Consider the following 13,436-nt stretch of genomic DNA (forward strand, 5'->3'; position numbering starts at 1 on the left):
ATGCGTGCCAAGTTGCTTCAGTCATGTCTAACTCTTTGCAGCGCTATAGACTGTGTCCCACCAGGCTGCAGTCCTCTGTCCATGGCATTCTCCAGGCAAGAATAATGGAGTGGGTTGCTGTGCCCTCCTCCGGGGATCTTCCCGACCCAAGGATCGAACCCACATCTCTTATGTCTCCTGCATTGGCAGGCGGGTTCTTTACCACTAGTGCCACCCGGGAAGCCCAACCTCTGGACTGTCGGAATTTCTGGCACGAAACTCTTTAAGGGTTGACCGTCAGGAACGTGAGTCCATGGATGTCCGCTTGTCCCCAGCCCTCCTTGGGATGCAGGTCCTTTCCTTTCTGGAGTGTATCTCTTTGCCTCTGCCTCTATGTCCCTTTTTTCCTTGTCTGTCCCCTGTGGCTGTCTGTGCATCCTTAGGCTCTTTGTGTGTGTGTTGGGTTGGGGGTTAGTGTACCAGTCCCTGCGCTTGGTTCTGCAGCTGTGTAGTTCACATCTGTCTCTGAACTCAGGCTGAGGAGGAGGCAAGAGAGCCAGGACTCTGGATACAAATACTCTCTAGGAATGTCCCTTCTCAGCATCACCACATGCACGTTTTTCTTTCTGGGTGGCTCACTCCCCAGACTGTGCAGACATACTCTTTGGCGATTGACCTGGCCAGTGTGTGTTTCTCTTGCTACAGGGTGAGGGGCCTGTACGTGGCTCTGCTGAAAGGGAGCAGGCTGTGAGGACGTGCTCTGAAAATTTGTGAAGTGTTACAGTCTCCTAGCTCAGGACCTCATCTTGAACATCTGCCAAAGGCCAGGCTGTTAATTTTTTCCATGATGTCTGATGGTACCTATGGAGGAGCTGGAAGGCTTTGAGCAAATACTGAAAATGTATTTGCTCCACTCATGACGAAGGTTGGGAGCTGGAACGAGCATAACGGAGGGTTATGAGCATTCATTCAGTGCCTGAGGCTGGGAACGGAGGACAAAGGGTCAATACACCCGGCCTTGAGGCGTTCGAAGACTTCCTTTTGACCACCTGTTTCTTGGAGCAAGGACTGTTGTTTCATGATAAGACTCCCTTTAGAGTTTCTCCAAGGCTATGTTATGTCTTGGGCGGTGAGAACTGTATTTTATGCTTAAATGCTTTGATGTTTATCAAGAAAGGCTACGTGCAAGTCTGCTTTATGCTCTGTTCCCTGAGACCATGAAACTGCGCAGCTGATAATACACTTTGTCAGTCCACTAGAGGCTGTCCCTGAGTGTTCCTTTCAGAGCGCAGTTCTCCGAGCCTTCCAGTGCCTGGCAGGTGGCGTGGTTCCTTGTTCACGTTAGGATGTCTCGTCTATGAGGCACTTTGTTCTAGTTTTTGTTCTAGACTCAGCATGGAGGCAACACTTAATTATCATCTGTAGAGTGAGCAAATGAGTAAACGAATCGATTCTATAGAACTGCAGTGACAAAGGCTAATCACGGAAGCCATCGAGGTGGAGGCGGGCTTCCGGGCTCCTAGCAAGGCTTGTAGCCACAAGGGCATGGAGTTCAGCAGCTCGTCCTTGCTGGGCCCTGCCTGTTCTTCACCCTGCCCTCAGTTCCCTGCGTGGCCTTGAACCCTCAGTACTTCCTTCCCTCGTAGCAGTGAGGGGCAGTGAGGTGAAAGTGAGAAAAAGCGCATGTAACCAAGCATGCTCCCAAGGTCCCGGGGTCTCTAGATTCACCCAGCACTGTTGACCCCTGGCTGTGAGCCAGACATGGCATGAGTCAGGAGGCCCCACGTGGCCCGGCAGGAGCTGTTCTCAGCAAAGTGCAGATTTAATGTCTAGAAGCTTGGTGTTTTTTCACGGCAGACACAGTAAGCCCCGCTTCATCGTTGTGTTTCTTTCAGGAGGTGTCTCAGTGGAGATTCCTGTCAAAGGGAATGTGTGCAATCTTTTTCTGGTGCGTTCCTTGGAAACCGGTGGAAATGTAGGCATGGGGGACTTCGGTGTGGCAATGTTGCCTACCATCTGACCTGCAGTTTTGGAGGTGGCGGGGAGCTCCATGGGCCATGCAGATGGGGTGCTGTGCAGTGAAAGGTCCCCATGGTGGTGCGGGGATAGCGAAGCTGGGGAAGCAAAATGAGCAGTTTGTTTTACCAGAACTTTCCAGGCTGGGAGATACTCCTATGAAAACAGCACTATCTTTCTGGTTCTGTAACTGAAAACAGAAAGTCATTTGCAAAACTGAAAATACATCATAATAGGGAAAGCTGCAGAAATCACCTGTTTAATCCATGCCCCGGTTGAGATTGTTGCTAACGTGGGGCTTGTCTGCACGGGCCTTGCGGTCCGCGCACGAGTGGCTGAGAGCCCCCAGCCCAGCCCAGCTTCATGCTCCTCAGCCTGACTTGGTGCTAGCTTGCATTTTAGAAAATTGGTGTCCCCCTCAGACATTCATGAAAGAAAAATCTCATCTTCCTGCCGGGTTTCTTTGCTGCAGATTTACGGCCGTAAATCTTAGAGGTGTCCTACAGTCCAAGCCCCAGGGCAGCACTCGCATAATCCAGGACATCTCTCCACCGTGTAGGTTGAGTCAGGTTTGGTGATGCTACTGTGATAGTTCATATTTCCTCCGGACCTGTCACCAGGTCTTTTAGAGAGAGCTCCCAACTGCAGTCTTCTTTTTGAACGTTTTCAGACATGCCGAAGGGCGGATATCTAAGAACCTCGGTCTAGTGTCAGCATAATTTCCATGACAGTGGTGAAAGAAAATAAAGGTAAAAATTGCTTTATATGTCAGGGTATAAATGCCATTGCTGCTGTGCTGTTATTAATATTAATAATGCCGCTCACTGGGTGCTATGCCATTCAAGGCATTTTATCTAAGTTACGTGTAATCATCAAGACCCTTGTGAAGAGAGTTTTTTTGGTCATATATCATCCCATTTGATCACCCATTTCATTTTACTTCTGTTGTTGTGAGATAGAATGTGCACCCAGAATGTCAGATGTACACACGAGCATGTGGGGGGGATGAATAATTGTGATGTGAACACTCATGTCCCACTGCCCGGAGATGGACCGTTGCCTGTCCTCAGACCTCCTTCATGGGCCCACCCCCTTCTCTACCCGAGGTGTGACCGTTAACCTGAAAATTACTTTCTGGTTTTCTTAGTGGTTCTACCGTTGGCGTATACATCCCTACGCAGACTAATTTAGCAACACTGTATGCTTTTGAACTTTATATTATCCATATATCTCGGTCTGGATATGGATCTATTTATGGATTTGCATATATATGGATTTATATATATATAAGGGCTTCCCTGGTGGCTCAGACGGCAAAGAATACACCTGCAATGCAGGACACCAGGGTTCGATCCCTGGGTTGAGAGGATCCCCTGGAGGAAGGCACAGCAACTCACGCCAGTATTCTTGCCTGGAGAAGCCATGGACAGAGGAGCTGGGTGGGCTACAGTCCATGGGGTCGCAGAGTGGGACACGACTAAGTGAGCACACACACACACACATGTGAACCTACATCTAGATCTATATCTAGATATATGGATCTATATATGGAATTTATTTTAATTCTTTGTTATGAACTGGGCTTTTTTACCAAATGGTATGCTGGTGAGACTGCATGTCATCCTCCTCCATCCATTTTTTTCTTTTTAAACTGATGGTTCTGTCATTTTTTTTCTTCTTTTAAACATTATTTATTTATTTGGCTGCACTGGGGTCTTAGCTGTGGCATGCAGTATCTGACCAGGAATCACACCCAGGCTTCCTGCATTGGGGGCTCGGCGCTTAGCCACTAGACCACCAGGAAAGTCCCGGTCCATACTCCCCAGTGTGAAATAGCCTGTGCTGCGCAGCCCTCGCAGGAATGTTCATCCGCTCAGTTCATCCCCTCAGTTGTAGGGGGACGGTGGGGCTCTTTCTATTGTGTCATTGTCACCAGCTCAGCTGCTGTGCGCTGTCTGTGCACGTGTCCTCGTGTGCCCATCCACGAGAACCTCCAGAGTGGACGTCCCTGGCAAGCACTTGGTAGGGCCGTGGGCACATCTTCAGCTTTACAAGGCGAAGCCCAACCACTTTCCACAGTGGTTGTGCCAGTTTATGCCAGCAGTAGGGGTGCCCGGCCTGGATTCTCTGCTGCTCCATGTCGGGGCGGGGACAGGGGAACGTGCAGGATGGCCAGCCTGCTGGGCCTGCACTGGCCTCTCCGTGTGGCTTTATTTTCATTTTCATAATGGTTAATGGAATTGGGCCCTTTTCCATAAATTTTTCTGGCCATTTAGATTTATTTCTCTTTCCTTTTTTCTTTTTTTTAATACTGCTCAAATATTTCCCCATTTTTTTCTATTGAGTGGTTTTTCTTTCTTGTTTGTTTTCAGGAATCCTTCATGTATCTGGGGTGGGGATCACTTTTTGGGTTACGTGTTATAAATACAGTCTCTCATGCTGTGGGTACCCTATCCCCTCACCACCACCACCCCTCCATATAATGTCTCTTAAAGTTGTTACATTTAATGTCATTTTAAGAAACATTTCATCCAGGGTTTTAATTTTAGTTGTGGTTTTTCTATTCCACTCTCTCATTTTAGGCCTCTAGATCTCATTTTCACCATGGCAGCAGCTGGATGTGTGGTTCCTTGCCTCCAGTCTTGTTCCTTTCAAATAATCCGCCCTCCATTCATTCCCAGAGTGAAAACTCTGAAGTTGGCACGTCACCCCCTGCCTGATACCCACCGGGAACCCCATCCTGAGTCAGTTTCCTAACGCAGCGCATCCCCCTGTGACCTGGCCGCCTTCCACCCTCTTCCCAGCCCCACCCACCCCCGCCTCATCGCAGCCCTCCGGGAACGGCTTGTATTCCTCCCCCTTACCTTGGCAGTCCCTGTTTGTCCAAGTTGACAGTTAGAAGTGGGCTGCCTTATGTCCAGGAAATGCACGCAAACCAAACCATGCCCCTCCCAGGGAAGATAGGTGGGAAGTCAGATCATCTCTTCTTTGCTGGCTGGACCATGGGCCCAAAATCCAGTGCAGACAAATGATAGGGCTGGGAGATTGTGAAGCTTTGGGCACATTCCCTAACCCTTTTGCATTTCAGTATTTTTTATCTGTGAAATGGGAATAGCAGTTGTGCCTACTACAGGAGGTTGTTGTGAGATTTGCAGGAATTAATCCATGCAAGACTTAGAACTCTCTGGCATATGGTAGCTATAAGTAAAGGCGAGCTAAAATAGTCATAAATTATGTTAGGTCACGCTACTTCACAAATGCACTGTAACACCATGTTGTAGGCATGGTGGCAGCTTCCTGCCTTGTTTTTGATCCACTTTCTTTTTTGCCGTTTAGTCTCACATGCACTACAGGGCTGCAGCCTGCATATATTTTCCTCATAACTCTTAGCTGGATGCTGGCCCGAAAGCTCTCAATAAATAACTTTCCTTTGAGATGTAGCGTCATTTGCTATCTGCAAGTATCTGACTTAGGAAACAAGTGTTGTGATTTAGTTTGCCTAGATAGCATTTAATCTTTGCAGTTGATATTTAAGTCCAAAAACTCGTGTGCATTCAGGGAATCAGAAGTCTCTCATTTGTCACCATGTCCCCATGTGAGAACAAGGTCTGACTCATAGCAGGATGTCAGTAAATACAATATATGCTTCATAAATGGAATCCCAAGAGGTGCCCTGTTCATGATGCAGTCAGACCCTATGCCTGGCAGTGGCTATGGGGCATTACCCAGGCTCCACTTTGCCTCTGTCTCCTGCCCTGCAGTGACTACCCCAGCAGAAGTCCTTGCTGAAATGTGGCAACATCCCACAAGTTCAAGCTTGTTCTGCGTGAAAAGCCCAGATGCTGCTCACCCATATCATTTAGGGAGAGAGGATCCCAAGAAGATGTTAGGTAGTGATTAAATTCCTGTAAAAGGTGATGACGGTACCAGAGAATGGAATAGATGGAAAGGTTTGTCCTTCTAAACCCTGGAGCCATTCGGTAGTACAGGGGGCCAGGGGGCTGACCTCAGTGCCTGTAACAAAGGCTGAGATCACAGACATCAGAGATGAAAGAAGGCTGTCTCATCATGCAGGGAGGTTTGGTCACAACCAGTCTTTGAAAGTGTCCCTTCTGGCTTTAAGAATTGAAGATTTTTGTAGAAATCAGTAGCTCAGAAACTTGACTTCTGTTTTGGACTCACCTGTCCATTTTTTGACCTATCTACTCAAACGATTTGGGAGTTCTTTTCATTAGCATTTCCACCAAGGAGCAGGCGTGGGGAAATACATGGAGTTGAAACTCTAATGAGGCAGTTTATCTGCTTTGCTCTAAGAAGGATGGAATTGACTCTTGAGCCTGAAGTTAGGTTCGTAGGACCATTTCTCATTTTAATTGCCCCTTCCTGCCTCTGTGGCCACTGACCACCCAGCACTGGGAGGAAAGCATTTTTTGGTTGTTCTTTTTGATTTCTGTGCAAATGCTAATGTTCCAAAACTAATTTCATAGAACTCGCTTATATGGAGATAGGCAAGTACGTCAGAATTAATGGTAAGGAGAGCTACTTGAATAGCATTCACTTGAAAAAAAAAAAAGATAGATTCCTGTGTTGGATTTTTTGTGATTTTCTTCTTGAACAAAAAATATAAACTCTGGGGTGAACAACAGAGAAAGATATGAAAGTAGCCTCGTTTAGCAGAGTCAACTCCTGCTCTGGGGACTTCTGGCCGGTCACTTGGGGGGTTCCCTGCAGAGGCAGGACTCAGCCACCCCAGGTTTGTGTCTTTTTCTGGAGCATTTCCCGAGGGATGGTCTGCTCCTTGCAGGCCTTCCAGGAAGTGGGTGCTCCAAGGATAGGGGAGTCGTAGAGGAGGAGTGGGGTGTGTGTGGGGGGGACCCTCTTCCTTCCTGTGGAGGCTGATGGCGCAGGGGCTGGCCTGGCCCTAACCCCCCTCCTTGTGCCCCCAGCCTTTCCGCTGCGCCCACTGCCATTACTCATGCAACATCTCGGGCTCCCTGAAGCGGCACTACAACCGGAAGCACCCCAATGAGGAGTACAGCAACGTGGGCACCGGGGAGCTGGCAGCCGACGCACTCATCCAGCAAGGTAGGCAAGCAGCTGCACCCTTGTGCCTGGCCAGGCCCCCCCGGGGCAGCTCTGTGACCTCCCTCAGCACGACCCCCACATGCCTGGTCGTCACTGTTTGCTTCCTCCTCCCTGTGACTGTCAGTGTTACTTGCAGCCAGGACCATATTACAGCAACTTTAATGGAAACCTTAGGGCTTCCCCGGTGGCTCAGACGGTAAAGAATCTGCCTACATTGTGGGAGACCTGGTTTCAGTCCCTGGGTCAGGAAGATCCCCTGGAGAAGGGAATGGCAACCCACTCTAATATTCTTGGCCTGGAGAATTCCATGGACATTGCATGGACACGCTGAGCAACTAATGCTTTCACTTTTGATGGAAATCTTAAACAAAAAAAGTGATCACTTACCCACACATTTTACCACCCTTCCCATAAAGTTCATTTATTGGTATAGTCATCCCTCGGTCGGCAGGGGATCGATTCCAGGACCCTCATGGATACCGCCGTCTGAGGATGCTCAAGTCACTTGTGTAAAATGGCAGAGAACAGTTGGTGTCTGCATTTTCAGCCCCACATAGGATGTGGAACTTAGAGGTTCGAAGGGTCAACAGTACGGCCTTCTGTCCTTAATCCATGCACACATTTTGAACAAATGAATGTTCGTGGCTAACTTTCTTCACTTAACGTTGATTAACACACACAGTTTGTTTTCCTTTGCTACACTGTCTTCCTGCTTTAACTTCTAAGGGATTTTTGCAATATAGCATGAAATGGGAGCACCCCACTTTATTTATTTTAAATATTTATTTACTTTGCCTTTTTGGCTGCATTGCATCTTAGTTGCAGCGTACAGGCTCAGTAGTTGGGCACACGGGCTTAGCTGCCCCAAGTCATGTGTGATCTTAGTTTCCCCGATCAGGGATGAAACCCCTGTCCCCTGCATTGGAAGGTAGATTCTTAACCACCAGACCACTAGGAAAGTCCCACTCTACTATATTTAACCATACTCCTGTTGTTGAACATTGTAGGGTTTCTGGATTTTTCTTTTATTGCCATTATGAATAGCACTATATTAAGCACATTTATGGGTGGGGTTCTTTATCCAAAAATATTTGAGTGTTCAAATTACATATTCCTCCTGAAAAGAAGAATGAATGAAAACTCTAATATCTTTGAAAAGATTTGGGGTTTTTCAATACATGGTCGCATTTCCATTTGCGAGGGTTTAGCTCACACGCTGTTGCTGCATAGAAACGCTGTTGTATTTACTTCTGTGCTCCGGTAATTCAGCTGAAAAGTGATTGCAGAGTGTGGTGTGTCAGTGGTTGCTCTTCCCTGGATCCTGTGACTCTCTGAAGCTGAAGACCATTTTAGAAACCTGTCCCCTACCCCCCACCCCATCCCTGGTGCGTGAACCACCACGAATGGCGTCCTAATGTAAAACAAATGAACTGACTGTGTCCTTCAGCACTTCCGGTGACAGGGCTGACACGCGGAAGTAGACGAGCAGCAGAAAATTCTCGGGTAATTTTAAGTCATCCATCTGGGATAATGGGAGCGTGTGCCTCGTGTTGGTATTGAAGGCAGTTTCTAGGAGTTGGAGGGCAGGCCAGTGCGTTGCCATTCGGGCAAGTTACCCACCCTCCACCGGCGGCCCTGAACCTCACCTGGAGCTCACAGCTGCCATCACACAGGATTCCAGGAGGATGAAACGAGAACACTTGAGTGTCTGGCACTCAGTACATTTGCATGCCTTTCTTTTGTATTTTTTTTTTCTGAAACTATGCTAAGGCTTCTAGAGCTGGTGTATCATTTTTGAGGACCCCGCTGTCCAGGAATCACAGAAGAGAGGGTGGATTGCCTTCAGTTCAGTTGTCACTCAGTCATGTCCGACTCTTTTTGATGCCATGGACTGCAGCACGCCAGGCTTCTCTGTCCATCACCAACTCCCAGAGCTTACTCAAACTCGTGTGCATCAAGTTGGTGATGCCATCCAACCATCTCATCCTCTGTCCTCCCCTTCTCCTGGGTTGCCTTCGAGTCACAGTAAATAATTGGAGTACAGGGCTAGTGATTCATTTCAACATCCTTCACACTCTTAGGCTGGACTGGCGGGAAATAGACATTTACTTGGTCATTGGGACAGGTGTGGGGATCTGATTGATGCCTCTGTCATAGTTCCCTGCTTCCAGACTTTCATCGCTACCTTGCACAAAATGTGCTGAGGTCAAGTTGCTTCATGCCCTACATTTTCTTCATGCCCTAAGTTAACTTTCTAACTTGCTCTATAATCAGTTGGCATTCCCTGACAGGGTCTGGGTTTTCTAATTTTGAAGGGCTATTTTTGGCCTTCATGTGTTTGTTTATTTATTTTTGCTATGCCCCCATCAAGAGACTCGCCTGGAAGGAAGCAACGGAATGTGTTTTGGCTCATAGGAGACACCGTGCCTCTGTGTCTTGGCAGGAGAACTGTCTCTGAAATCTGAGAGTTGGTTGAGGATTAGTGCAGCTCAGAGCCCGCAAGACCACACAGCTCTCGCTGACCTTGCATCTGAGGGAGAGAAGGAGAGAGGAAGAAGATGGGGCTGAATGAAAAGGATCATAATGCTGAGTTGTTTGGGATCACTTACTGGGACTTTTCTCATTTTCTTTTGATTAATTTCATGTAATTCTCCCCATCCTTGTTTGGTTTTATTTTCCTCTTCTACCAACCCCTCAAAAATTATCTTCCTGGGACTTCATAATTTCTTGTTTTGAGATAGAGGAATAGGTCTTAAAATGGCATAATAAAAAACCACATATATACCTATGACCAATTCATATTGATGTATGGAAGAAACATATTGTAAAGTAATTATCCTCTGAATAAATGAATTAAAAAGTATTTCCAAAAATACAAAAACTTAAAGGAAAAAATCATAAACGTAGTTTTCTGAAAATGATGTTGCGGTCACCTGAAACCAAGTGCAGGGACTTGTCCGTCCGCTGTGTTGAAACAGTGACACACGGGAGCCATCGATGGCTGAGAAGGATGGTTCTGCCCCAGGCTCAGGGGTTTGGGGAGGGGGTCCGAGCACTTTTGTAGAGGAGGCGGGAAGAGGACCTAAAAGGCTGAGGTTTCCGCTCCGGGCAGGTTTCTCAGGGAAGGGACTGTGGTGTTTTCCCTGCAGTTTGAGTCCTTTTCCGTGAACCCTGGGGTGGAGGCTGCTGGGGTGTCTGCCCGTTGTGTTCTGGAAATGGTCACCAGCTGGCTTTCCCGGGGCAGGGGACGGGGTGCTGATATGTAGCATTTTCCAGTTTCTGTGCTGTGAATATTTCCACCGGGCCCAATTTCAAGCTTCCCATGTGACATCGCTGAGTTGGGCAGGGATGTGCCTAGCCAGCTACTGAGCTGGTTCCCTCTGGCTCCAGCACACGTCTGGTCCTAGGGGCGCAGGCCGCGTGCCAGCCGTGTGCCACCCGCATGCCAGCCATGTGCCAGCCGGGCCTCAGCCGGAGGCACTTGGACTCCAGTGCTTTTCTGGCAGTTAGACTTGTACTGAATGCTATGTAAATGCTTTATCCCCTGCTTGTGTTTTATCTATTTCTGATGTTTTGAAAGCAGATCAATCTCTTGTTTATTCCTCTCTGTCAGTCACTTGTTCATTAATATGGATTTGAGGCGTTTTCCCACAAAATATACATTTTCTTGTTGTATCGCTTCAGTTGGCCTGCCCCTTTCCTCCTCTTAAAAAGCCTGATGAAGCCAGCTCAGGAGCTGGTTCACTAAAACCAGAGGTTGTGAGAGGCATCAGATGCTCGGTGCTCAGCGTCACAAATTCTCAGCTCGTTGCCGGAGCTCACGGCCTGCTAACGATGGGCTGGTCCTTTTCTGGGAACCTCACAGCCCTCCTTCAAGTCACCCCAGGATATTGGCACAAGTCTAGGGTCGGGTGCACAGCCCTGTAGCCTGTTGTGATCCCTGTGGTCCCTGGACCAGTTACTCAGCTTCTCCGAGCATCAGTTTCCAAAGATGAGATCTTATTCTCGAAAATCCCAGACCGTGCCTGACGTGTCACAAGTGCCTGATAAATGGCTCACATTCCCTATTGTGTTTATTCCATTGCCTTCTTCACAGTGTCTCTTAAGCTCATCGTGTTCCCCACGCTGTGCGAGGCACTGGGATGTGGTGGCATTTGTTGTCATTCTGGATTGGGGATGAAGCCTGGGCAGCTCTTCCGTGTTCTGACCTTCTAACAGAAAGTATGTGCTCCTTCAACAAGCCCCACGTTGAAGGGGAGAAGTTCACTGCTTCTCCCAGGTGGTGAACATTATCTCAGGTCCCTCATTTTAAGGAGTCATTGAGCAGGGGGTAGATAAAGGAGATAAGACAAGATATGAGGAAGAGGGCCAGAGAAGGCTTAGTTTGTGGCATCTGCTGAAATCTTTGTGTTGTTTTGAACAGTTATATTAAGAATGTAAACATGTATATCCATACCTTTGATGTACATTTCATGTCTTAGTTTTTTCACACCAGATTCAAGGAAAATAGTGTAGAAAAAAATACAGAAACTGTCAGGCAACCCAGGGATCGAACCCAGGTCTCCTGCATTCAGGCAGATTCTTTACCAGCTGAGCCACAAGGGAAGCCCAAGGATACTGGTGTGGGTAGCCTATCCCTTCTCCAGAGGATCTTCCCAACCCAGGAATCAAACTGGAATCTCCTGCATTACAGGTGGATTCTTTACCAACTGAGCTATCAGGGAAGTCTTTCCATACCAGATTCGGGGAAAATTGTATAGAGAAAAATCCAGAACCTGTCAGCCAACCTAGAGTCCTTTATTTGAATTTTGAACATTTTTATTTTAAAATCGTTTTTATTAGGGCTCAGATCCCATACATTAGTGGAAGATGCTTCCAGTGATGAGATGCTGTGCTGTTGGCTGTTATTTTCCATGTTAGCTTATCTCTCATGAGGTTGGCATCATCTTTCCCAGTTCAAAATAAGGAAGTACAGAGAGGAGAAAGGACTGGACCCCAGCTACACAGTGAGCAGGTGATCAGGCCAGACCCGGGTCGTGATTCAGAATCTGGCTTCTCACCATGGATGGGCTGCGTCCCCTGACGTGAGTCTCAACTGTGCACTTGTTGAGGAGGAAAGAAGGAAGAGGAAGAGGAGGAGGTGTGGTCCTGTTGGGGACTGGTTTGCATTTGCTGGTGGTCGCACGAGGTCTCACGAGGACATGTTGGAAGGTTACGCGTGCAGGAGCTGTCTGCTTTTTCCTGCTTCTTTGCCTCCAGGTCTGACTGCTAACCTGACCAAGACTGACTCTGGGGCCTCTCTCTCTCTTTCCAGCCCGTCCCCTGTTGTCCAGAGGATCTCAGATCACCAAGATTTTGAGAAGTGGGTGGGAGGACCAGAAGGGATGAGGGAGACCTTGATTAAGCTCTGACTTCGCCTGACTCAGGGTCAAAGGCACTTTGTTCTACCTCTGCAGTATTTCCCGAAGTCCGATTTCGTGTTTCACATGTTAATAAAATAAAAGTTCTCTGTGTCCACTTTCCGTTGGTAATTAAGCTGCCTTTGGTCCAGTTACCCTTGAGCATCTATATTAGTTTCTTATTGCTGCTGATACAAATGACCACATGGTTGGTGGTGGTTTAAAACAGCACAGATTTATTATTTTGCCATTCTGAAGTAAGGAGCCCAAGCTGGTCTCACTGGCTCAAGTCAGCTTTGCTGACAAGTCTGTATTCCTTCTGGAGTCTCAAGACCAGGATGTTTTCTCTTTCCAGCTTCTGGAGGCTGTCTGCAGTCCTTGGCTCTGCCCCCTCCTCCATCTTTGTTAGGTGACGGCACTGGGGTCTGCTGTCCTGCCCACTCTTAGAAGGATCCTTGTGATAACATTAGGCCTGTCCAGATGGTGCAGGGATAATAGCCCCATCTCCAGCCCCTCACCTGATCCCTTCTGCCACCTGAGGTTTTATGTTCACACGTTCCAGGGTGGAGGACGTGAATATCTCTGGGGAGCCTGTTATTCTGCGGACCCCACACTGTCTTTTTTTTTTTTTTTTCCCTGCTTTTCATTTTGTACTGGGGTATAGCTGATTAACAATGCTGTGGTAGTTTCAGGTGAACAGCGAAGGGACTCGGCCATACATATATGTGTATCTATTCTCTCCTAAACTCCCCTCCCATCCAGGCTGCCACATGACATTGAGCAGAGAGTTCCCTGTGTTATATACTAGGTCCCTGTTGGTTATCCATTTTAAATACAGCAGTGTGTCCACGACCATCCCAGACTCCCTAACGGTCCCTTCCCCTTGGCAACCGTAAGTTTGTTTTCTAAGTCTGTGAGTCTGTTTCTGTTTTGTAAGTTCATTTGCCTCATTTCCTT

The 13,436-nt window shown here is 47.8% G+C and overlaps 1 protein-coding gene across 1 annotated transcript in view; it reads left to right on the plus strand.

The window, feature by feature from the left end:
• Nucleotides 1-13,436, plus strand: part of ZFAT (zinc finger and AT-hook domain containing) — a 155,933-nt gene that overhangs the window by 112,319 nt on the left and 30,178 nt on the right. Inside the window, exon 12 of the mRNA XM_068983678.1 lies at nucleotides 6,942-7,080. Within this exon, the coding sequence (XP_068839779.1) occupies nucleotides 6,942-7,080 (139 nt within the window). The remainder of the gene's footprint in view (nucleotides 1-6,941; nucleotides 7,081-13,436) is intronic.

The sequence above is a fragment of the Capricornis sumatraensis genome, chromosome 11 (genome assembly GCF_032405125.1).
Source record: "Capricornis sumatraensis isolate serow.1 chromosome 11, serow.2, whole genome shotgun sequence".
NCBI classification, from domain to species: domain Eukaryota; kingdom Metazoa; phylum Chordata; class Mammalia; order Artiodactyla; family Bovidae; genus Capricornis; species Capricornis sumatraensis.